Source organism: Maylandia zebra, linkage group LG2 (genome assembly GCF_041146795.1).
Source record: "Maylandia zebra isolate NMK-2024a linkage group LG2, Mzebra_GT3a, whole genome shotgun sequence".
NCBI lineage: Eukaryota > Metazoa > Chordata > Actinopteri > Cichliformes > Cichlidae > Maylandia > Maylandia zebra.
The window spans coordinates 18,107,769-18,134,226 of record NC_135168.1 but is presented as its reverse complement, the minus strand read 5'-3'; the positions used below and the strand labels follow the sequence as shown (position 1 = coordinate 18,134,226).

At 41.0% G+C, this 26,458-nt stretch overlaps 2 protein-coding genes across 4 annotated transcripts; one reads left to right on the top strand and one right to left on the bottom strand.

Annotated features, from left to right (window-relative positions):
- Positions 1-253: 253 nt before the first annotated feature.
- Positions 254-17,014, top strand: nudt6 (nudix (nucleoside diphosphate linked moiety X)-type motif 6). Of its 3 annotated transcripts, XM_004553702.4 has the most exons (5): positions 254-849; positions 1,587-1,790; positions 13,015-13,070; positions 15,878-15,932; positions 16,293-17,014. In XM_004553702.4, exons 1-5 carry the CDS (start codon positions 597-599, stop codon positions 16,670-16,672), a joined length of 948 nt encoding a protein of 315 aa, XP_004553759.1. In that variant the 5' UTR covers positions 254-596; the 3' UTR covers positions 16,673-17,014. The 3 variants fall into 3 exon arrangements, with proteins under 3 accessions (XP_004553759.1, XP_023008519.1, XP_076745907.1); XM_023152751.3 differs by lacking the exons at positions 254-849; positions 13,015-13,070 and having other exon boundaries at positions 1,591-1,790; XM_076889792.1 differs by lacking the exons at positions 254-849; positions 1,587-1,790; positions 13,015-13,070 and adding an exon at positions 13,083-15,114.
- On the bottom strand, positions 15,329-25,190 carry fgf2 (fibroblast growth factor 2). The gene is made up of 3 exons (XM_004553701.6): positions 24,571-25,190; positions 21,854-21,957; positions 15,329-18,369 (listed from the first exon to the last, which is right to left on the bottom strand). Exons 1-3 carry the CDS (start codon positions 24,746-24,748, stop codon positions 18,184-18,186), a joined length of 468 nt encoding a protein of 155 aa, XP_004553758.1. The 5' UTR covers positions 24,749-25,190; the 3' UTR covers positions 15,329-18,183.
- Positions 25,191-26,458: the final 1,268 nt, after the last annotated feature.

The following is a 26,458-nucleotide window of genomic DNA, read 5'->3' as shown; positions in this document are numbered from 1 at the left end:
ACATATTACAAAAATAAAAATAATACCTGAAAAATATTAACCTCTCGTAGAAAACGTTTCTATAAGATTGTAGAGGTCGAGAGAATGCAATGCGAAATTTCGCTGGAAAATTCTTTACTTTTACGTATTTGATTTTACAAGCTAGTAGAATCACAAAATGAAAGAAATAAAATTATTGTTCTTACTGCTTGGGTGCATTCTTAAATTCGGCATAGCTCCACTAAACAGCCAAGAAGCTCCGGATTTTTTGATAGCTAATGAACAGCAGATGGCACGTTAGAGAATGCAAAACAAGAGCTAACAATAGTTAACAATAGCTTGTAGCCAAAAAAGCCGATCACTTACAGAATTACATGGGTTAATTGGCAGATTCTTTGGCCAATTTTAACACAATACCCATGCGTTCCAAGCTAAAGTAATCTAAAAGAAATGCGAAAAGAGTTTGGTTCACGTGTCAGGGCTGTTTTAGTGGTTCATTACGGTATTTATGCAATTTCCTGCACGGACGTTTACGCAACTGTACTAGACAGCTCGTTTACCGGCTGTCAGCTGAATATATTCTGCTTTTATTCGGTTACTTATCGTGTTACGGTAATATGGCTGGCTGTACCTTTGTTGCCAGACTTTTGCCGTTGGCGAGAGGCCGCTTTTGTAATAACATGTCTCTTCCCGTACGCACAGCTACCCGTGCCTTTTCCTGCACTTTAACTTGTTCACAGCTTCAGCAAGTCCACGGGGTCAGCGCTTTAACGGGGAAAGTGGACCGATTCGGTGGAGTGACAGTGAACCTGGCTGAGGTCGGACTGCCGGGTGACATCAGCGAGAGCTCATTCAGCGGTTTACTGCAAGGTTTGTCGCCCTGAACTCTGGCTGCTGTGTAGGAGGAGAGGGAAGGCAATGCGCGCATCCTGTTTACCCCAAAAGCTCTTAAATCATCAACCTGTCTTAACTAGTGGTCTGACAGTTATCTATAATAGGCCGGTACTGTTTGTACATAAGGTATTATATATTTAATGTTAAATTGCTCATAGCATCTAAGCCAAGGGAGCATGTCTGGGGTATAAAATGTTTTTAAAATATGTTCTGTGTTGTTTCTCCGAGCAAAAGCAATATTACTTTTAAAACATTGATACTATTGTTATTACATTGCAATTACTGAAAGTTCATCTTCGGGGGTTTACATGTTTTCATATGGTTCTTCTTTATTTTTTCAGCTCTCCCTTTCATTGAGCCAGCACTCGCTATCTTACTTAAATGTAAAATGAAAACTCTCAATGAGCAATTAAAAATGTCCCTTATCTATTTTTGTGGCTGCTTTAATCCAGTTAGCTGTTTTTCAGTTGTCCATCTTTAAACTCTACTCACATGAAAGCTACTTCCACCAGAAACGTGTCTGCTGTTTGTCATTCTCTCTTTATCTTTTCACATCTCTCTCTTGAGATTGTCTTCACAATTCAATTAGGTGCAAATGCCTTTTAAAAGCTTTTCACTTTTTATTATGTCACTTCTGCAACATATTAACTGTTTCTTTATGTACTTTATAGTTTATGGGAGATACAAAATTAAACTGTATCTGAACTCTGCAGATTCTTTAGCTCAGTGGAAAGCAGAGGGGAAGGCAGCAGTGTGGCTTCGAGTACCCATCTCGCTGAGTCGATGTGCTGCCGCCGCCTCGGCTCACGGCTTCACCTTCCATCATGCCAGAAACGACTACGCCATGCTGGCTCTTTGGCTGGGAGAGGGGGAGAGCAGACTTCCAGGTTTTGCAACTCACCAAATTGGAGTGGCAGGTAGAGATTTCTGCCCTGAAAGTTAGGGGGGGGGGAAACTCCTCTTGACTCTGGAAGCAGTTTTTACAGGAAAAGTCTCACCTGAGGTCCTTTTATTACCATTACAGTAAACTACAGTGGCTACAGCACATGTCTCAAAAATGCAAAGTGATTCAGTGGGCCAGAACCCACTGGAAACCATAAGACTGAGTTATAAGAGAGTTACGAAGTGGACCTTTGGTTAAGATTATCCAATCAAACCAGTGGGTTCAAAGAGTAATAATATATATGCTAAAATACAGATAAAGTGTGGGAAATAATTATTTGACCCCTGCTGAATTTGTAAGTATGCTCAGTTACAAAGAAATGAACATTCTCTCAGTTTTATGGTAGTTTCATTTTAATGGAGAGAGACAGAAAATCAGCCAGAAATAATGAAAAAACACAAATTACATAAAAAATGTAAACAGATTTTTATGTCACAGAGTAAAATAAGTATTTGATCTCCAAGCAAAATATGACTTAGGGCTTGGTGGAGAAATCCTTGTTGCCAAGCACAATGGTAAGACGTTTGTTTGTTGGTCACAAGGCTTCCACCCATCTCAGGAGGGATGTTGGCCCACTACACCTTTAAAGTGCTGTGAAAAAGGTTTTTTTTTTCTTTAAAAACATATTTTACACACTTACATGTTTCATACTGTGAAACAAATTATAATGATAGACAAAGATAACTCGAGTAAAGTGATGATTTAATTTATTAAGAGACAAAAGCTATCCAAACATACGTGGCGCTATGTGAAAAAGTAAAGCTAAAAACTGGTTGCGTCACCCTCGACAACAAGAACTGCAATCAAGCATTTGCGAGAAGTCTTTCTTTCACAATGAGTCTTTCACATCGCTGTGGATTTCAATCTAATGAAATCATCAATTAAAAACTATTTTGTATTTATTCAAAATGCCCTTTTTTTCTTTGTCTAACATTACATTTTTTTGATGATTTGAAACATGTAAGTGTGACAAAAATGCAAAAAAATAAGATCTCAGGAAGGTGGCTGACATTTTTTCACATCACTGCATTTACGGCCACTCTGTGGAAGTTCTCTTTCAAACATTCGTTTCGGTTTCTCATTATGGGGAAAACTCTCCCAGCGTTGTCCTCAGAAGCCTCTATGGCATTACTCCAGCCAGCATTGGCTGGCACTTGTGACGCTTGCGCCAGGGAGGTGCCACCCTCCCCCCTATAAAAGGGTGTGACGCAGCGTCACCCGTCATTCAATTTCCTCTTCTCGCTTCTTAGAAACCTCATTTCTCCTGACTGTCAGCGTTAGTGCCTGCTTAACTTTCCACTCGAGCAAGCTAACACCTTGGTCACCAGGTGCTAGTACGGCTCGCTTTTCCGGTTGCCTGTTCTTCACTACAGAGCCAGATTGGAGAGTGTGTTAGCTGCCATCACACACCTAGCACAACAGTTAGCTGACCAAGCTAACTGTCCTTGCTACACATGGTCACCAAGCCAAGTACCACAAGAGCTAGCCACCACACTAGCCAGGTCATACTAGCTCACCATAGCTACCCGACCGATTTAAAAAAATTAAAAAATTTAAAAAAAAGATCAGCGTTAGCTGTCCAGCCATTCCAAGCTACACCAAGGTTCCTTAATATGGCAGACTGTAAACCGCTGCCCAGAATTTGTCCCTGCAGATGCGCAATCTCAGGTTCAGATACACATGAGGCTTGTGTGATGTGCCTCGGGCTGCAAAGCGCCCACACTGGGTTCAGGCAAACTCTGCGCTTGCCTTTGTCGAAGGCTAGCCCACCAGGCTAGCCTGTCGAAGAAGGACCCAATGCTGTCTCCAATTGGCGCACCGATGGAGCACACTGAGTCAGCCACACCAGGTACCAGCTGGGGCAACGAGATGGATATCATCCTCCAGCTGGTGGACAGTGCTAAGGTCAGCTGTGAAGCTATGCTGTCTGATTCCCTGAAGGATAATGACGAGCTACTCATAGAATCCTCTGAGGGAGCATCGTAACATCTTGTTCAGACGAGGATGACAACGTTTTCTTTGCCCCTTCTGGTCAGAATACTGCGACACAAGGTCTGATTGTGATAACCCCGGCACACAGTCACACAGGTATGGAGCTATTTGCAAAACAGGCAGCTGAAAAGTTGGCAGTCCCATGGCCCACAGTGACAACGGAGACCTCCACCTCAAGGTACAAGGTTAAAAGGCTCCCTAAAGCAAAGCGCACTACTAAGCAGGTACTGCCACTTATCCCCGAATGCATGGACAAGGTCATACGCTGCTGGGCAAAGCCATTTTTGTCACCCAACCCCGTGCAGGGAGTAGTGGCATTTGACTGCGCTGGAATGAAGGAGAAGGGCATCTACCAAATTCCCATAGTGGAGAATCTGGTGGCTTCTCATCTCCACCGAACTTCTACAATCCTCCCTGGTTGACAAGGCGTATAAATCAGTTGCCACCACCGTGAGGGCATTGAACACCTCATCACTCCTGCTAGCCTACTCGGCAGAGCTCCAGGACCAGACTGCTGTGAACCCCGATGCTAGCAAGCTGTGGAAAGAGCTGGGCGTCATTACAGACCAGTGTCTCCACCTTACTAGAGCAGCAGTACAAGCGGCGGGCAGAGCGCTCAGCTCTCAAGATAGCTGAACTTGTTGAGACTTTCGGACAGAGAAAAACGTGACATTCTGGATGAAAGCATCAACCCCACTGGGCTTTTTAGGGACCACCGTTGCTACCATGCAAAGATTGTGTGAGGAAAAAAAGAAAGAGGGAAGGGCCCTGCAGCTGTGTCTCCCTAGGAAGACCCAGGCTGCACCTCCGTCTACGATCGCTCAGGTCACCAGCTGTCCAGCCGGCGTGCCGACATTTAAAATCCCTTGCCGCCCAGCTCCACAGGTTGCGGCCCAGTGTCCCCTAGGATCGCAGAACCCTAAGACCTACTGGCCTAGGAAACACGTCCCACCTGGTGCCGCTCAGGGTGCCCCACCACCAGCCAAGCAGTCAGACCACAAGAAGAAGCAAACTGCCTAACATCTCCCTACAGGGAGATCGGAGCCGGACCAGCCCCGGCTCCAAGTTCACTTCAGGACTCAGTATGGAGAAGTGTGTTCTGCCTCCGTCTTCCAGCGCCTGGGACTCGATTTGGATCCCGCAGAGCACATTCCAACAAAGAGACGAGACACTGTTCAGCTGAGTCAAGCGTGTCACAGTCTCACAAAAGCACACTGTTTATTAAAAACTCACCCCCTGCATCCAGGCATGTTGCCAAGGGCACAGGAAAAATGTGTGAAAAACACAGAAAATATGTTGAAAAACATAATGCCTTCACACCCCCAGGCACCACCAGGGTCGATTTCCTAAGTGGTGTCCGGTCCCATGAACGCTGGTCAAGCACGGGCCACCTGTGCATGCACTTTCGGGTCTGGGCTACAGGACCAGTTTCTGCCACAAGAGGGAGCCAAAGTCCCATGTACTTTGGAGTGCCTGACTTTGGGGCCCCTGTCAGCAAGAATAGAGAGATGGCGAGCTCTTGCTGTGTCAGAGTGGGTTGTGAGAACATTAGAGCGAGGCTACCATTTGTAATTCCCAACCACCCCTCCCAGATTTCACAGATTTATTTTCTCTCTTGCAAAAGGCGAATCAGCCAGGATTCTGCAAGAAGAAATAACTACCTTGCTATCAAAGGGTGCAGTACAAGAAATACCCGAGGACCAGAGGTAATGAAGCTTTTACTCAAAGCATTTTCTCGTGCCCAAGAATGGAGGGGGACTACATCCGATACTGGACCTATCAGCATCTGAGGTCATACAAATTCAGGATGTTGACAACCACCACTCTGCCGCATGTAGTGCACCCAGGCGATTGGTTTACATCAATAAACCTGAAGGACGCATATTTTCACATCCCTATTTACCCGCCTCACAGAAAATTCCTGAGATTTGCGTTTCAGGGCAGAATGTATGAGTACCAGGTTGTGCCATTTGGTCTCCCATAATGGGAAGAGAGCGTACCAGGTTGACAGTGGATCACCTGATGGCTCTGGGTTTCACCATAAACTATGAAAAGAGTGTCCCGCAGCCAGCTCAGGCCATCTCTTTCATAGGAATAGCTCTAAACTCCTTGTACAGAGTGTGTCTCTCTGTGGACAGAGTAAAAAGTGAGCGACAACTGGGACTCACGACAGAGGGCTGCTCATATAAACTGGTTAGAATTGATAGCAGCGTTTCTAGCACTGAGACACTTTCTTTAATTTCTCACACTCTAACCAGAGTGAAAGAGAGAGGGCTAACAATGATATTGATTGCCCCAAGGTGGACGAGGTCCCATTGGTTAGCGGAGATTATGCCCCTTTTGTGGAGCAAACTCTTTCCTCTCCATCTCCGACGAGTCCTAGTCTCCCAAGCCAGGGGGGAGAGTTTTCACCCTCACCCCGAGCACCTCGCTCTGTGGCTTGGCCTGTGAGAGGTTGAATCTGAGGATGGCAGGACTCCCCCCAGGGTGTTATAACCACTATTCACAGTGCTAGAGGCCCCTCCACAAGATCATTGTATGAGAACAAGTGGAGGGTATTTGAGGAGTGGTGTGGAAAGTCTCACACTCTCTCCTTTCAGTGCTCTGTGACAACAATTCTCTCCTTTCTCCAGGAATTGTTAGATACTTTTCCACAATTAAAGTATATCTAGCTGCCATTTCAGCCTGTCATGTGGGCTTCGTGGATGGCCCAGTGAGCCATCACCAACTAGTCTACCGTTTTATGAAAGGGGAACAACGGCTCCACCCGGTGTCTAGATCTCTTGTCCCCACATGTGCTGGGGGCCTTTGTGCCCAAAAATCCTCATCTCCAATCCACCCCATTGGAGCTGGAAGCTTTTTGCCCTCCTGGGTTTTAAATGCACCTTAGAACACACATGCATCAACACTAAAATGAGCGGGTGGAGGGAGGTTTGGAGTCTTCTCTCACCCCCGTTCTCTGCGGCCTGCTGGAGCGGGGGGGCTAGGAGGAGGAGTTGGCCGTCGGACTGGGGTCTGGAATGTGGGGCCTCCCTGCTGCTGCGGAGTCGGGGCGGTCTGCTTCTCCCCACCGCAGGGAAAAGGGTAACACCACCTGGGTCTGGGTGCATTTCCCCCCTCCAGGGGCAAGGGTACCTAGACCCGGTTCGTAGAGTAAGCTTGGGGAGTGTGATCGTGTGTACAGCGTCTCTTTATGTCTGTCTCCACGTTGGTTGAGTGTGGAGTAAGTGCATATGAGAGCATGAGGGTGGGAATGGATGTTTGTATCTGTGTGTGCCTGTATGTCTGTGTCTATATGTCAGGTTGGGTATCAGACGCCACCTCTCTGGGGACATCTCAGGCCCTCCAAGGTTTGGAGGCCTATCTCCCCCCACCACCACTTCCCCTGCCGGTGGCGGACTCCCTCAGACATTGGTGCGTTGGTGGTTCTTTGTGTCCGGGGGTGGGCGTCCAGGTACACACCGGCTCACTCCTTGGCGGCCGCTTATCGGGGCCTGGAGCCTGGGGCTCGCTCGGGCCACTTCGGAGGTGGGGTGCCCCCGGCCTCTCGGCCTGGGGCTCGGTCACTCAGGCACAGCTGGCTGCTGGCGGAGCCCCTCTGTTGGTCTTCCTTGGTCTCTTGTGTTCTGAGGGCCTCTGGATGTCTGGAGTTTTGATCTCCTCCATACCTGCTTCATGCCCTGGAGGACGGGGCTGTGGCCCCCCCCACACCCTCTAGCAGATCATTACATGAAGGAACCTTTTAAAAAAACAAGCACGTCCATGCTCACAGGTGTACACACGGGTGATCACACACACAAACTACACCCTTTTTGGCTCCTACCTCAAAGCACACTGTGCGCTGTCGATCTTACGTGCTGCACAATAATGTTTAATATTTAGTATTTACTGTCATATTCCCATATATCATCGTGATGTTGTTTATTCTATTACTCTCGTTTTCTTCTGCTTGTTTTCTTTTTTCTTTCTCAGGGGTGATCCAGGTGATCGATATATGCATTTTTTTTTCTCTGCTTATTCTGTTGGTTTTTGTTTTTTGCCCTTCTCCCCCGTCCCCCTTTTCAGCTGTTTCTCTTTCCCTCTTTCTTTCTCCCCTTCTTTCCCCCAGTCAAGTCTGTCCCGTATTCAGCAAGTGAAAATAAAATAAACAATAAAAGGTGAATCAAATGGACCATTACGGCAAGGCTGGGATGGTCAATTTGGTAAAGTAAATCCGTTGGGCATCTTTCTTCGCCTTTAGACAATAATTCTGATGGCAAAAGAGCCAAACAGGACAGGCAAAAAAATAAAAATAAAATAAGAAGCTTTTTGCCTCCTCCTGTCTCCTCCCCTGAACAGGAGCACCTACATGCTCTCTGTCCAGTTAGGGCTTTGTGTACCTATATAGAGAGAACAAAGGCTTTCAGGAGGTCGGATCAGCTGTTTGTTTCCTGGCCTAAACCACATGTTGGGAAGCCCATTAGCAAACAATGCATTTCCCACTGGATTTTTGAGGCAATGCAATTGGCTTATTCCAGCACGGGTCTGTCACTGCACCATCTCTAGCCCACATTGTGTGGGTCCCCACGAGACCTCCTAAGGTGGCGGTCAGTTGTTCAGATGGGCTTATCTGGCAATACGGAAGTCTGCATATCCCCATAGTGAGACACCGAAACAAATGTTTGAAAGAGAACTTGAGGTTACTCTATTCCGTAACCCCCATTCTCTGATAACATGTGTGAGGTGTCTCACAAGGTCACCCTCCTTGCACGAAGTGAGGAAGAGGTGAATTTATCTTGAATGACGGGTGATGCTGCATCACACCCTTTTATAGGGAGGAGGGTGGACCCTCCCTGATGCAAGTGTCATGACTGCTAGCCAATGAGAACGGGGGTTACGGAATAGAGTAACCTCAAGTTTTGTTCTGTCTACTTGAACGTTTGCGTCCACAGTGTGTACTGTATCTTCTCCAGTATGAATTTCCCTGAATTGCCTTTTAGGGAAAAGGACAAGTTGCAGTGAGTCAAACTGGGCAAGTAGAACAGGTGTTTGTTGCCAAAAAAACCCCCCTTGTTTTCATTGTTATATGCCAGTGCTGGATTGCACAATGAAATTCAGCAAAGTTCTGGTTATTTCTGTCAAATGTTCTCCTTCAGGCAGAACTCCATCGGGACAATCTGACCCTGTGGAATGAATTCAGAATGCATAACCCTGTAAATGTTGAAAAACCTGCAGGTATCCTCTTGATTCTCTCTGTACAAGTCTGAGGTCCGTGGCAGATGTCCAAGAACAAGTGATCTGGATGATACTTGCGAGGGTCATTAAACAAAATAGCCGTAGAGCTGGAACCAATCCAGAAGTGTACACATTTAAATAAATAAAATTTTTTAGGTTTTCTGAGTAAAGCTGCTGAACTATTTGATCATATCTTGTCGCCTCCTGGTAGTTTTTACATCAACCTCTCAGTGGAAAGAGTTTGTGCTGTGAAAGAGAGAATCTCATCTGTGGATGATTGAGCCGAGCACATTAGACCAAATGACAATTGTTATGGACACAAAGTCTATGTAAACCCATCAGCGATGACAACTGCCCTCCGCATTTGTTTCCTAATATGATGAGTGCCTTGCGTGTTGCGAGTGGTTGTGTGACAGAATCTGTCAGATGTGACAAAAGATGTAAAAGTGTTGAAAAATCAAACTGTATTCTGCTGTCACTTTTAAATCACTTTTAAATAGCTAAAGCTGGAGTAAACTGTGACCTACATTTGGTGCTAACACAAAACACCAGTAGTTTGTTATCATCTTTAAATGGATAAAAGCTTGTTTGTCATTTGGGATTTGCATTTTTTAACTCTGGCTCATTTCACTTACGCAAATGGAAATTCACTCAGGACTGACAGTGAAGAGACGATCAACAGGAAAAGGAGTTGCTCAGCCCAAGTGCTAACTTTGTGATTGTCCAGCAGAGGGCAGAGTGCCATTCATACCTTTACCAAAGAGTAGATGCACTTAAAGCATGTCAGAACATGTCCAGAGCATCTTTCTGAGGAATGGGGACCAGAAACTCCCTTTTTTAGATGCCAGATTTGTTTGATGATGAAACTGGGTTCAGGAATCTGAAATACACAGCTGTTTAGATTCCAGTTTCCTTATGTGTGTGCTGACTGTGGCTCTTGATTATTTTCACAAAGATACAGCAATAGGGCCAAAAGTATAACTCGTGATTGGAAAGCAGTCATCCATTAAATCCTCTGTCATCCATACGCCTGATGTCCTGCCAGACTCAGATTTTACCCAATAAGAGAGTAAAAAGGTTATTTTTCACAACTGGTTCTTATCGTAGTTTTGGCCAGTACCCCAAAACAGTACTCACTAATAACACTGTCAATTAATGTCAGAAGTTATTTGAAAGTCATAATGGCCTTGGCTTTGACCCCTAACAAAAAACAAAAGAGTGAAAGTTACTGGGAAAAACACAACTGTTTTTCACATTGCAGAGCCTTTGATTAAATCTCTAAGATAACTACAAAGGTGGGCAGGGACACTTTAGTGTCTCCTCTAAACCTGTAGTAGTCTCTTCATTTTGTAGCTTGTTATTTAGGCAGAGGTTTCAGTTCCTTTTTATTTAAGCTAGGAAATTCACTTTGTTCAGCACACTTAGCAGAGCCTTTTTTCAGTGGTCCAGGTAAACTAATTTCCATGTCTCTGTGATGCAGTGGAAAAACACTTATAGGGCTCAAATTAACTGCCACTCTTCAATATATGTTTTTATTTCATATTTGTAAGTATTTTTTTAATTTCCATTGGGAAGGGAATTTGATTCTCCCTAATCAATCGCTACAGCGGCACCAACCTGAATCAAGCATTATTTTACATTAACATTGATGCCAAGTTTTATCTGTAGAAGAGGTAATCACAAGTAAACAACAATGCTGGGTGATTGTCTTGTTACTCTTTCCTTCTTCCTCTTCTTAGTTATTTCTCCTGCTTTTTCCTCCTTGGTTCCAGGATACAGTTTGAAGACGCTTGCCAACTGTTTTATATTTAAAACTTAGTGGGCTTGAAGCTCAGATTCATAATGACCTCATAATGTAAAGATAAGAGCATGAACCTGTAATTGTTTGCGATACCAAAGAGTAGTAGACAGTAGACAAAAATGTGTGAAATATGAAGTAAGTGGCTCAAAGTTTAACTATACAATTAAGTGATAAACAGTTTTTTCTATTGAATCCACAGGGGTTTTTTTTGTCTCGTACTGTAATTCTTGCTCCCCGCTCCTCATGACCATTTTATTTCTTGGACTGAGGGCTAAATAATGATAGCCTCCTTTAGCAGAAACCAGGCGTCCTCCTGCGCCATATGGCACAGGGACTGGGGATGACATCAATTTCCACTTGGAAGTCCAAGTCAAGCCTTTAGCAAGACACATCCCTCTTTACGCATCTGTGACATTCATTTGAGGAGGCTTGTCTTGGTCGGTCAGACAGAGCAACCGGAAAAGAAAGTGGCTCATTTTTCCTCCTCCTCCTCAACTGTCAGCAGCGCATAACTGCCTTGCTTAGTCACTAGCTGCTGAGAAACATCAGAAAAAAACTGTAAATGTTGAAGTCGGATGTCCACAAATTTCTCAGCTGAGTCACTCAGACTTTGTAACTGTAGAAAGTAAAGCAATTTGCTGTTCCACAGAAACAATTTTTAGTTAACCTTGTGTTTTTGGAAATTGTCTGAGTCTTGGTCTTGTTCATTTAGAAGATTTGCAGTTCATTAAAATTTGTTGTTTTCAGGAGATATTCTATATGTATGGCTAGTATTACTTTAAATTTAGTGCCGATGAGTAATCAGCTGATGTCAAGATTTTATACATTATCAATAGATCGCATCAATCCTTGTGTCTGACAGGTGTTCCTCATAAGGCTTTCTGCCCTGTAAATTTGCTGTATTTGGTACTGTCATCATTTTTTGAAAAAAAAAAGTGTTATTCAGAGTTGTTGGTTGTTTTGTTTTTGTTTTTCTTTAACTGGCCACTAAACCAGCAGCTACACTGTAGACTAACCATTCAAAAAATTACATCATAATTTGGTAATTTAATAAAATTACCAACTGGTTACATTGTGACAAATCTAAAGCTCTAAAGTTGCAAAGTAACCACTTTTTGGGCGACGTTATATTGATCTTTTATAGCTAATGACGTAAACACAACGTAAATATATCAAAATAATGCTATTGCAGTTTTTTGTCAAACACAGTTTACATTTTTTATACTGTAAATAGAACATGTTACAGTTTATTTTTATTATTCTTTTTTATTGTTTTTTAAATTGCTGCTAAACTAGACACAAGAGATGACTAGCATGTTATTACTGTCTTGCCCCGAACAATTGTTCTCTGCAGCAAAGCTTGTGATATGTTTCTTTATCTTGTCACTACATTACTGGATGTAATTCAGTATAATTGTGGGTCCTGATCTGTGGCTATAGACTGATTTAGATGTTTGCAGTGTGGGACCTCAATAATGTCAGTGCATACTGTAAATTCCTTTAGGATAATTACCTTTACAGTTTGCCATCCATCCATTTTTTTCCACTTATTCAATTCAAGTTTACAGGAGCGCCTCAAGCCTAATGTAGATGTTACAGGTGGAGCGGCAGGGTACACTGTAGACAAGTTGCCAATCTATCACAGGGCTAACACATAGTGACAGACAAGCAGATCGCATACAGTCAGTGTTAAGAGTCACAAATTAATCTAGCCCCACGCATGTCCTTGAACTGTGGCATGTTGGAGTACACTGAAGGAACACATGGCAGAACATGCAAACACACAGAAAGGCCCTGGACTGGATTTAATCCCAGAACCTCCTTGCTTTGAGCCAACAGTGCCAACCACCTCAAGTCATTACAGTTTTAGTTCACCAAATTACTCAAATCTTCAAGCTTGTCCAGCTCAGCAGCCCAGACTGTTACCATCTTGATGTATTTGTAGGTCAGAGATTTGAAGCAAAACAGAAAACGAACAAATCAGTCGTCATCTTCTGAAACCTGACAGCGGCCTTCTTCACCACATGATGCATGTGTTATGTGTCCAACCAAATGATTGGTTTTGTGCCAGTCTACCACCACATTTTGCTTAAAATTATTACGATTTATATGCAAAATGTGAACCAGCATATAGGGACACAGGTGCTTGAATAATATATAAAATTAATGTCTGACTGATTGTTTTGTCCAGGTGCAGTTGTTGATGAGTCCAGTGGAAAGGTCCTTGTTGTCCAAGACAGAAATAAGGTATCTGTTTGACTTTATTATTTAAATGCGCTATACACCTTATATCTACACATCTTATATCCTCCTAAAAGCTGATCTGTCCAATATCAGTCACACAAATGAACCACTGATGGATCAGTCATGCTGCTGTTAAAATGTGGATGATTAGTATTTGTTTATTTAGTAACTTGGGCCTCTGTTGACTCAAACCTTGGCTGGAAATCCATTCACACTTAACATAGCTCAACACAAAATTAGCTGACCTCAAGCAAACATGATGTTTACATGAGTTGAATGCACTCAAACAGTTCTGTGTGCGTCTGTAAGCTCTCACAGAGCCCTGCTGTAGTGCTCATGGTGTTTTGAAGTTAACTTACAACAGGCCTCTTTTGAATCCTCTTCGACACAGCTTTGTTTGCATTTTCGGTCAGCCCAAACAAGATTGCTGGCAATTTTGAAAAGTGATTGTGTAATGTTGATGTCATTTGGGAACTGTTACTCTCATAAGATGTCCTTTATAAGATGTTAAGACCTTTTCAAATAAGCAGCCTAAACTAGTGGAAAATCTGATGTCAGGTAGTTTTGATCTTGAGCATACTATGTAACCATCATGGTCAGTTAAAAAGAAACCAAAATGAAATGCAGGACAGCAACAGCCAACTTCCTGAACTTAAGGTTTCAAACCAAAGTCTGACATTATGGTGGCTGTGTACATCTTTTATTACAGTATGTGGTATTTTCCTTGTAATTAATAGAGACAGGTTCATACATTAAGATTGTCAAATATAAGGTCCTGGGCCCAAAAGCGGCCCAGCAAAGACTCCTATTCAGGCCACTGGATGGCATTGGAAAAAGTCGATGGCATACATTTTTGCCAATTTAGAGTTTTCTGGTAGCATCTTATTACAGCTCAGTGGTAACAGTAGGGTAACAAGGCAGAAACGAGAATGTATATAGAGAGTTTAAACTGTAATAATCTCATCGTAAAAATGTAATATTGACTGATGTTTAGGCATATTTGGATAGTATTACTATATTATAATGCTTGAATTAATCCTACATTAGGTTCCGAGCATTCTAATTTGTTTAAAAGCAATACTGTAAATATTATATGTAATGTCTGGATTATTAAATGGAAACATCTGTAGTAGTTTCTCTGTAATGAGCAGAAAACGGCTGCAAAATGCAAAGCCGCCTGTTTCTATTTGATAACATATCATATTATATGTTAGACAGATAAAAAGTGCTATCAGTTTTCCTCCTGATGAAGTCCTCTGTGAAGTAATTAAGTAATACAGAAACAATTAGGTGACATTAGAGTTTCTGTTTTTTCACTACTATCTACTATATATTTTGACATTTTCAGCAGCTTTGCAGATAATGTCAGTATTACCTGTGCTGGCATGCCACAAAACCAGCACATGAGCATGTTTGTTCCACAAACATTAACTGCAACACATGTACCATTGTTCACTGTCAAAGCAAAGTGGCAAAAGGCTGGACCTCTACATGCAAAAAACATCTCTCAAATGTCTGCTAGAAATAAAAGAAGTGATCAGTGCCAAACCCAACAGAAACTATTGCAGTCCTGATCCAAGAGGTTTGACCTATGTATGCAAGATCCAGATTTATTAACCCAGTTATTATACTGAGGTATAGGTACAAATATTATATTTAAAACATTTCTTTTAAGTTAAGAAACAGATCTTAACATATCCATATGTTGCATTATAAATGACAGATTTTGCTTACATCTAACATGTGCACCAGTCTACAGTCATGGGAGCATGTAATGTATTTTGTCCCAAAGCAGAGACGAGCAGTTAGTGGCCTGGAAGTGTAGAGAGTCTTCTATCTCCTCTTCCCCTGCTCCTCCTCCTTCTTTCCTCCTCCCTATCGAGCTGTTTACTGGAAACGAGCTTTATAACAGTCTGGCCCTTTGGCAGTAGAAAGTTCCTTACAGGCCGAGTCTGTTCAGAGCATGCTAAGGGTTATGAACTTCCTGAAAAGAAACCAAACTTTATCACTCTTGCAGGACAACTTACATATTCCCAGTGGGCTCAAGGTAATTATATCCATCAGGGAGCTGAATGAGGTAATGGTAAGAGTGTTTAACCATCATGCAATGACATTTACGCAGCATTTCTCGGTAGATTTAGTGTGAACAGATTGCGTACGGTCAGCATTCTTACAGCACTTCTTTGGAATGATTTTACATTCCGCTGCGTGTCCTTCTGTGGGGAAGAGAGAGACGCTCGACTTTTTAAGAACCTCAACAATTATTGTTACACAAAGTCTCTTTATTTCTTTCTACCAGCACACTTTAGAAACCGTTCCAAAAATATAGCATTTGGTTTACAATACATGAAAATAAATGCCGTAGTGCATTTGTGTTCCTCACAAAGAGAGGATCTGCAAGGGAAAAAAAGCACAGCACATTCTTTAAGTAACTACAAAAATATATATACACAGACATCATAATTTAACCAGCAGCATACTGTCATTAAATATCAAAGGTAAGTGGTGAAACAGTTGTGGAAGACATACTTCACCACAGCAAATGTAAAAGTCTCCAGAGTGAGGAAATAAATCTAAAACATAACATGAAAGGATGCTCAGACTGGAGCATTTCTCATCTCATTATTACAGCTTGATCCATGGTCATTTTCTAACAGAGGAAACAAAATGTGGCATTATTAAGTGACTTTAGACTAAGACTGAAATAGACCTTGTTGCAGTGTACATGTTGATAATTATCTAAGATACATTTACAGCAGTGCCATATATCACAATTGAAGTTAAATTTGAACTTTGCTCTGGAATTTCAGACAAAGAATGCTTGGAAGTTTCCCGGTGGTTTGTCTGATCCAGGAGAAAATATTGGTGAGTGTCACGCTCAACAGAGCAAAAGAACTAATACAGTACATGTAGCTAAATTCTTTGGAGTGTAACATTATACTTAAAGATGATACATATACATTCATTTGAACTATACAAAATAAGGCACATGATATATATGCAAATTCTTCAAATTCACCTTTTCTTTTAAAAAGCAGCTTTAAAATTATGTACATGACCCAACCCGAAAAGCAGCATCAAATGTTCAAAAATATATGTGTATTTTCCTTTTTCCCTTCTTAACGCCATCTGCAAGGTAATACTGACAGTGGAATTGGATCATCGTTCCTAGATCAAAGTCTTTTAAATGCCTCCATGTATAAATGTTAAATAAATCTTTCTCAGGTACGACTGCTGTTCGTGAAGTGTTTGAGGAAACTGGTGTTCGCTCCGAGTTCAGATCTCTGCTAAGTATCCGGCAGCAGCACAACCACCCCGGTGCCTTCGGCATGTCTGACATGTACATCATCTGCCGGCTGAGCCCGCTAACCTACGAGATCAACTTCTGCACTCAGGAGTGTCTACGCTGCGAGTGGCTGGACATCAGCGAGCTGGCCAAAACCAGCGAGACCACGCCCATCACCTCTCGCTTAGCCAGTCTTCTGCTTCATGGCCTGGAGCACGGCTTTGATAAGATTGACCTCAACATGGAGGAGCTTCCTGCTGTTTACTCTGGGAGGTTTTACCAGTTATATTACAGACAGCTTCCCATACTGAAATTATAGGAGCTCCACAGATCACCTCATTGTAGCCAGATATGGTGAAGCACGGTTGTCACCATTAGTCAAATATTAAAAATGTATTTATAGCTGGACTGTTACTTTTGAAGAATTACAGTGTAACCGGTTGGATTAAAAACACACTGCAAATTTTAGGATGCTTTTTGCATCTGCATTGCTGCAGTTTTAAATGTTTTATTTAACACGTCTTGGTGGCCATGTTCAAAACCCAAAGTTGGCGGTCTTGTAATATGTATTAATCAATGATAAAAAATGACATCACTGTCAGAGATAAGTGGTGACCTTAGCTAATTTTATCTTGGTTCCAGTTTCATTTCAGAAATGGGAGGGGGTATATGGAGGAAAAAACTGCCAACTTTGTAAGTCAAAAATGAATTCTTTACCACCCAAACAACTGCCAGCAATGAATATAGGTTTTCCTCTCCATGTTGGTCATTTACATCAGCGGTCTCCAACCCCCGAGTCGTAGGGTACCGGGCCGCGAGAGTTCAGGCTCGGGTGTGAAATTTATGGTTTTCAGGGGTTTTATCGGTTTTTATAGTTTTTTTTTATTTTTATTGTTTTTAGCGTTAACTCTGTTTCTCTGGGTCTTTTACCATGTGTTATGAATACATTTTTTTTGGTACCGGTACTGGTTTTATTTTGTTGTATTTATCCGCGACGCCTTAAAGGCCGGTCTGTGAAAATATTGTCAGACATAAACCGGTCCGTGGCGCAAAAAAGGTTGGGGACCGCTGATTTTAAATGACTTTTTCACAGTCAGTAATATGGTGATGACAAGGCAAAGCAATGTCTTTAAAATGTTGTGCTGGGATTTAAAGGTTGTGTTTCTTGCCGAACAAGCACAATCAACAGCCAATAATACAACAATTCACCAAGTCAACACTTATCTATTTAACAGTCCAAGTCCTACGTGTTCAAAAGGAGAAGAAATGCTTGGGTTTTGCTTTTAGTGTTTCTTCTTCTTTTAATTCAAATTTTATATTTTTCAGACTTCTATAATACAGTTAGATTATTGTCGGATTTAAACGTGTTTTCTTATTTATGAAAACACTCAAATATGCAGTATATTACCAACACCCTGCACTTAAACCCAGACTCCAACTTAGACTTTCATTAGGTTAAGGTTAAGCAGATAGCTGTTTTGAATCCTTATGGAGAGAGAGTTATGTTAATTTTTTTTTTTTAAAAACCCACTGTGTTGTACTGCTGTTTAACTGAGATGCACTAGGCAGCTGGCTCCAGTTGGTTGGTCTACAGTAAAATTCTGGTTAATAATAATAGTAATAATAATATTATAATATAATAAAAGGTATGACTATATGGTGCTAATTTTAAAGTGAAGCTGAATAATTGCAGACATGTTTATGATAAAATAATAACTGTTAGGATCTAACAGTAAAGCTTCACAGCTATTTTGGGCAATGCTGATGGCTTGCTTCATTGCCGTCACATCTTTCCATTCAGACATCAGTATCTCTCACTCTGAGCCCAGATTAGCATTTAGCAGACATTGGGAGAAAGAGAATTGCCTTTTGACCCGGTCCAGTTTTGCTTCCAGACTTGTACTGGCCAGTCCGCTTCAGCGCCACGTACATGTTTGGGTACTTCCTGGAGCGGTAGGTGTTGTAGTTGTTGCTCTCGAGCCGCTCTAAGAAGTAGCACTCATCTGTTGCTCTTCTCTGTAGAGAAAGACACAGAAGAATAATGCAAATAAAATATAACTGTTATGCTGTCTGCAGTGGATTTAACTGTGCCGCTTAGGTATAATTTCAGGGGCTGCAGATTAGAAAGCTACTGGGACACAGTGCCACCTAGTAAACTTAGATCAACTCACGAGCTAAGAACCTAAGAAGACTGTGACACTAGTTTGTAATATAGTTTAAGATACTCTGTTTGCTGAGTAGCCTTATCAGTATCCTCTGCTTAAACAGGATTTCTGTATAAAAATCAATCTAAGGGGCATCTTGTTACTTACAGTGGCATTTCATCACATCCTTTATTTTGTATATACATACATATATATAGGAATTTTGAGTGAAAATGTTTACTTTAATATAATTGATTTAATGAAATATGATTGTTTAATATATTCTGTAATTAAGTTTCCACCTAAAATAACTTTGTAACTAAATGCAACCTTTATTTTGACTGTTGTTTATTTACTCTGTGATTTGTGGTAATAAACCCACTTATTTAATAAAGACAGTCATACCTTTCCATGAATATAAGGACAATGTGTGCCGTAGTTGAACCTCACTAAAAATAAACAAGTCATGATGTCAGTCAAAGAGAAACTTGAAATTAACAGGACTCTTATAGGAATCTTATTGGAGAATGCTAAAGATGACAATCTTTAAAGTAAATGGTATGATTCTTGTGTTGCCACGTTGTTGTCCATCTATTTTTACCCAAGATTCTTTCTTAGATTTGTCCTTTGTAGAAAACGTCTGGCCAAAATCATGCTGGGCATTGACTCCCTATGCTCGGTCCAACTAAACCCTTTTGTTTAGTTTCTGTTTTTATTTGACTGTGACTGTGCTGCTATTAGTCAGAAGACATTTTCTGGAACAACAACTCAGTCTACCTGGTTTAATTCACTGTGCAAAACTCCCAATAATAAAATGACTTTGGTCCTAAAAATGTGTTCGTGGAAATGTTTGTAGATCAAAGAATATTAAAACAAGGCACATTCGTAGCTGACAAAAGTGACACCTGTGTGGTCGTTCAGAGATGCTCTTCTGCATACCTTTGTTATAACAAGTGGTTATTTGAATCGTTGTTGCTTTCCCATCAGCTGAGAGCTGTCTGGCCATCTTCCTGTGATCTCTGGCATCAACGAGGCATTTTTGAAGCAGCAAACTGCTGCTACTGGATATTTTGTCACCTTTTTAAACCCTCAATGTGGTAAATATTCAGACCAGCCTGTCTGGCACAAACAATAACGCAGCCTTCAAAGTCACTTAAATTACCTTTCTATTCCAATCTGATGGTCAGTTTGAACTTCAGCAGGTCATCTAACCATGTCTATGTGCCTAAATGCACTGATTTGCTGCTGGATGATTAGTTATACGCATTAATGAGCAGTGGAACAGATGCACCTACTGAATTAACCAGTCAGGGCATATATCTATTAATGTATATATTTGTGCAATAGGCAGTATTTGTTGATCATATGATTCAAAACAAATCTATCAAGATCCCCTCTCTTTCTAGATGACCCAACTCCAAAGCTAGATTTGGCACTTTCCAGACAAAGTGTTACATCAGCGTCAGTGAATTCTAATTTGCTTGACAACGACTGCTTTCACAATCTCTTGGAAGCAAACGGTAGTGCAGAGACCATCACGTGGGTCTTTTATTGAGCAGAGCGATGCCTTGGGTGGCATTCTGCTGCTGTAGCTTCTCATTAGGAGGAGATGCCTTTTGCAAATGACATGGATTTTATACGAGCCTTCACAACCACCAAACCACATCAGTCACCAACAGTTCACACTTCCACAATAAACAGCAACAACTGTGGCAACAGACCAGCATTGGCATGAAACTGGAGTGGTTTACTCACAGCAACGCTGAAACTATAATAGCTTAGTAACAGGGAAAAGTGCAGTTAGGAATCATTCCAAGACTAAATACAAGTAATGCAAGGCAGCATATCTTTAATTAGATTAAATTATCATTATTTATTTATTTATTTTAATATGCATCAACAGTCAACAAAATAAAATCACTGGTTCTCATTTGTTCTAAAAAAAAACTTCTGCAATTTTTTGTTGCTTTTATTATGTATTTCCAATATTATTATTATTATTATTATTATTATTATTATTATTATTAATAATAATAATAATAATAATAATAATAATAATAATAATGTCTTTTTTTATTAAAAAATAAGTACTGTTCAATTTTCAGTCTTTCAGACCCAAAATGCTTAATAATTTAAGTATTTTTAATAAAAGCCTGCAGTTATAATAATTCCCAATTATTAATAATAATTATTAACTACTCACATGCAGGTATCCACACTGCTGGATAAATACTCAGTATATTAGTGCATCACTAAAACTATTTGTATGGGTTTTTTTTGTTTTTTTGTTACAAAAAAGGAAACTTTCATATATTGTTTTGGAAGATTTGGCAGAGATGACTTATTTAAATGTGTGCAGTTTATGTCTTTTGCTTATTGATTGCATTGATTGATGCATCTTGTCAGTTGTGCGTAACTGTGGTCTGTCATTGTCCCGGCTTTGTGACCCAGTAGTTTGTGCTTGCCTTGAATTGTTGTTTAATATTATGTCTTTTCTCCTTATATTTCTGAGTTCTCTGTCCCTTAATTTTGTTTAATTTAGTTCCATTTCATGTTTAGTCTGTCTTAGTCTTCCCTCTGTGTTCCACGTCCTCTAGTATCTAGTTTCTTGTGTTAGTTATTTGTGTCTCCCTGGGAAGTCTGTTTTGCCTCCATGTTCATTTGCCTGTTTTCCCAGTCGTGTGTCTATCTGGTTCCTGTGTTCTCTGCTATCTCGCCCTCGTTCTGTGTCTTCCTTGTCTGGTCTCTGTCTGTTTTATTTTGATAGTCATTGTGTCACGTGCCTTATGTTCAGCTTTGCTTCCTCTCTCTCATTATGTCTAGTTTGTTCCAGCTGCGTTTCCACCTGTCATCCATCCTCTCATTATCTTGTGTATTATCATCCCCTCCTTGTGTGTACGCGTCCTGTTTACTTAGTCATGTAAGTTCTAAAGTTCAGTTTAGACGAGTTTTCTGTTGTTTGTGTTTAGTTTCCCGAACTCCAGCAATAAAGCTGTGTGAGTTCTGAATTTATCTCTGAGTCTGCAATTTGGGTCCGCTAACTGCCAGCCACACACACACACACACACACACACACACACACACACACACACACACACGACAGTGGTCTACTATTATAATTTGAATGTTCTGATGAGTCCAGTGCGAGAGGCTATAAACTTAATTATTTTTAGAATGGGAGGATTTCTTGTCACAGTACTGGAAAATATTTGGTTTCCAAAACACTGCAACCTTAATGCTTCTTGTCACAGAGCTGTGAGTTTAATCAAGTCTGTTTCATACAGATTAGCAAGATCCTTTATGGAACAGAAACAGCACAAGCTTTGTTGATGGAAAGACCGATCCAAGTCACTCACCGCTCCAAACAGTCGTCCGTCTCTGTTCATTGCCAGATATCGGTTTGCACAAATCCCTTTGATGACCACTTCTCCCACTGAGGTTGCCTGGAGTTGAAGCTTTACTGAAGATGAATTAGCAGAGACAGAGAGCAAGTTGTTGTTTAATGATGGGACGTTTAATCAAAGTGTAAAAGTGACTGCTGACTTTAAAAAAAATGAATTTCTTCATTAAATCACAGCAAGTGTAACAGTGAGCTGTTAGAGAAACAGCTGCAGGTGCATTTCAACATTTGAACTGCAACGAGCAAAAAGACAAGAGGCATAAAACAGAGGAACGAAAATGCTGTTAAATTAACAAACAATTAAGAAAAAGGAAACCTTGATTAAAGGTTTCCTTTTTCTCATAAACAAGCCCACACACCATTTGAACCATGTGACAAGGTTATGTTTAAAGTCAAGGAGCTTTAAGTTGCAAGATTTTCCTGACAAAATATCTGACTCTTATACTAGTAGACATTTTAACTTTCTTACTTTCCTTTCCTTAAGGGAGCTTATGTGCCAAAACAGGGACATGCCACTGGGAAAATCACTGCTGAGAGAACTAAGAGTCAGGCAAGTATGCCAAATACCTGGCATGCTCTCATATTTGGGTTTTGTTTCTTTGCCTCTGGACCATACAGGTAAGCGGTACAAAATCAAACCACCACAAAATCAAACAATTCCTGTGACATAACTTATGAATCCTGTAAAAACAGACAGTTACTTTAAAACAATGCATAAAGTCATATTTTGTATGCCAGTTTTCTCTATCAAATACTAAAGTTTTGGGCCAGTGAAGTCTCTGTCTTACTTAAAAGCGCAAGCCTTAAACTCAAATGTAGTTTTTTTTAAACTCATAACATTTTTTACCTGATAAATTCAGTAATATGTATATATTCTTTTCCCCATTTTTTATTTGCATTTTAAATGAAGACAATGAGTCTAATTATGCTGCGTTTAACATCTTTCAAGCATTACATCCAAACATCAGGTCCTGCTTCCTCAGTTGCTGGCAAATGATTTGTTGCTGTGGTTTCCTCTGTATTCATGGCACTGACTGATGCATGTGCCATGAATGAATGAAACATTATTATTAGCACAAATAGTTAAGTTTAATTACCAAAAAACACAGAATGGCATTACATAGTACCTGCAGGCTGTAAGATTGCTTATTCATGATCTTAAATGATTTATTTTTTTATTTCCCTTTTTAAAAAAGAGACATTGTTTTTCTTCATCCAATATATGCTCAGCAATCAAAAAGAATCCAGGGGCCCCTTGAGGTGAATAGGGGATCTCTTTAGAATGAGTCCCCATTAAGGGTAGACACACATCTGTCTATCATTAAGCTAGCTGTTTGGGTGATTCATGTTACAGATCAAAGAGGCAAAAAAAAAAAATAGCAATTGGTCTGAATGTACTGTGGTGTGTTCGATGTTCCTTGGATAGATTATGTGCTGAAATTTTTGTGAATGGCGGGAACCTGATCCCCGCTTCTGTAAAGTGTGCTCTGGGGTCTCCTGTTGTGTCCAGTTTGTATCAGAATTGACCCCAAGGTTCTTGGATCAAAAGTCTCTTACACAAAACACAAATGGATGGAGAAGAGTCCCATCTACATTAGCATGGAAATTCTACTCGAGGACCCTAGGATATATTAGGCAACATTTTTCATAACATTTCCTATTCTTACTGGCAGGTTTGTCTGTAGAAGCTGGCAACTCTATCCGACCCTTAACAAAAGGGCCATTGAGGAAGCACAGCTCAAGTCATAATAACTCTTAAGAACTATTTTGGTAAAAAGCTAAACGATTAATACTAATGGCCGTTGTATGACGAAGTGTGAATATATTCCTTCCTTAAACTTTCTCATGTCGTCTACAAGATGAATCTCTCCGGATATTTCATAAACACTTATAATGAAGTATAATTAAACGCAATTGAATTACCGGTATCCTATAAATAGCCTCTCACTCCTTGAACTGGCATCAGGCATTTGTTTGAAATGTCACACTGTACCTTGTGCAATACACTTCCAAGCATCCAAGCATGTGTTTTCCAAGGAAAAATCCAAATTTCATGTTCCTCTCCTCCCCTCCTATTTACAAAAGCTTAGGGCACATTTAATCAGTGACAGTGACGCACTGAGGAATGCTACAGTTGTCCATTAACGTAATCACGTTAATGTTTACCCTTTCTTAAAAAAGGGGGCGCTCAGAATAAATATTAATTCAATGTCGGCACAGATGACTGGTCTGAGGGTAAGATAATTTTTTAACAGGTTTTTATAATAACTTCATCAGCCTCAAAGACGCAGGAACTCTCAGATTTGCTGTCTTTTGTGACGTAAAATATACAGTTAACAGTGTGACTCAGCATGGTGATCTTCATTTGGAGCACTAAAAACATTAAGCATGTTCCATCAGAAGTCCCACTGATGAATAAAAACTGAGGCGTGACTCTTTAGTACTGAGGTTATTATACTTTCCAGAAGGTGACCTACACACATTTGGTTCTTAGTGTTCGCAAGTGGAGAATAATCATAATTCAAATGGAAAATTCACATAATCCCCCTATTATTTATCCACGATATTTAATTTTTTGCTTTGCTCTTTCTTCTCTGTTGCATGTTAAAAACAGAAAATCAAGAAGTGCTGTGTACTGTGTAAAGTGAAAAGAAGGAGACTGGAAGAACTTACTGTGGGGGTCGTTTTTCTCTCGTATTCCATCCACTCCTCCATCAGATTTTATCCTCAAGAAGAAGCCACCATTTTTACAGTACAGCCTTTTAGGGTCCTTGAAGTTCCCAGGAGGAAAACCGCTGCTGCCGCCGTCTTCAGGTGTAGCGGGAAGTGTTGTGATTCCTCCCGTGGCCATCAGGGTTAGGGACGTCGTCTCCTTCTTGAGAAGTGCAGCAGTTCACCGTGGCCTCTCACCTCCTGCTAACTGCTGCCTGTATCCTCTTACCCTCCTCCACACAAACTGATTCTGCTTAACCTCAGAGGTCAGCTTGCTTGAAAGGCCCCCCTCTCAGGGCAGCAAGTGCCCTTTGAGTCCTGAGAATTTGAAGCAGTAACACTTCTACGGACTCCTATGCAAGATCGAAATCTACAATTTGTAGACGCTTGTCTGCCGTTTGTAGAGCTGGCAGCTGCTTTGCCAGTGTACTTTGAGCACACTGGTAGGGGGGATGCATGCAGGTCGCTTCTTTCTTCTACTCTTCTTGCAATGGAGTGTTTAGAGCAGGGCAGCTGGCTTAGATCTGTGTGGAAGGCTTTCCCCTTTGGGCCTCAGTTCGCATGCGCCCTAGGAGCACCAGCACACACACACACATGCTCACGCCCACTAATGCTCACTGATTTAACCAACCCAGCAGAAGTCGGGAAAGGAGAGGAGGGCAAAGAAGGGGGACGTGCAATTTGGACTCTGAGACCCTTCGGAGAGCCAAGAACCACAGCAACCATGTGAACAGAACCAGTGTTTTCATTCATCCAGTCTGTTCAAGAGCAGGAAAAGAGGGACATAATAAGAAAGCCAACAGAGGCATCTTGGTAGTGATTCAGTAAGTGCTATTCATAAGTGAAAAAAATAACAATGTAAAGTAGAAATGCCAGTAGATGAAAAAGAAACCGTCACGAGCCAGTTATTTTAATTGCTATTCTCAATTTTCTTCAAACCAGCTGCCTGGATGATGAGTGATGAAAGTTATTTATCCAGGAGGAGGTCATGCATTTGTCAAAATAGGCACTTACTGTTCTGGGCTTCTGGGCAAACGTTACCACATCTGAAGCTTGTGTGGGACCAGTAGAAAGTCAGCTGTGCTCCTGGTTGACATCATGCTAACAAAAAGTTTTTGTTCGACAGTATCGGCTAAATGCACATATTATATACACATGCAGTGAAAAAAATATCTACCAAATATTATTAGTGATACACATTTATACCTGTATAGTACTGTACAGATAAAGTAATGACATAACAGTTATAACATTGACCTCACCTTACCTCAAGTATAAGCTCAGTCTTCAGGCTTTACACTTTTACATTTCTACATACACAGCACAGCCAGGGGACTAGTAAGGATGTAAATTGACTAGTACTTATATAATGCCTTATCTATACCTGTGTGTTTTCTAACATTCACACACACACAGATGCAAGTCGGGTTTTATCATCTTGCCCTTGGATGCTTTGGCATCAGGGATCCATATCAGGGATCCACCAACCTTCTACCTTAACTATTGCTGCCCATATAGGAATTTTCAAATCAGCATTTGTCACAATCCTGAATACTTATTTAAATATCTTTTCACTGGGAAAAGGTAAATATATGAGAGGTACAATGATGACATATGGATACACTGATCAGTCATAAAATAAAAACCAGCCAGATATCACGTTGGCACAAAACAGCTCCCATCCATCATAGCAAGGACACAGTACCACTGCGGTGTCTTGTAGTATCTGGCATATAATCCATGGTTTGGCACAGGACACTGGCTACAGTTCTTTCAGGATTGTGGGTTATGGCATGGGGCCTCCATGAATCAGGCTTTTCCAGTTTATTCTATGGAAGCTTTATTAGAT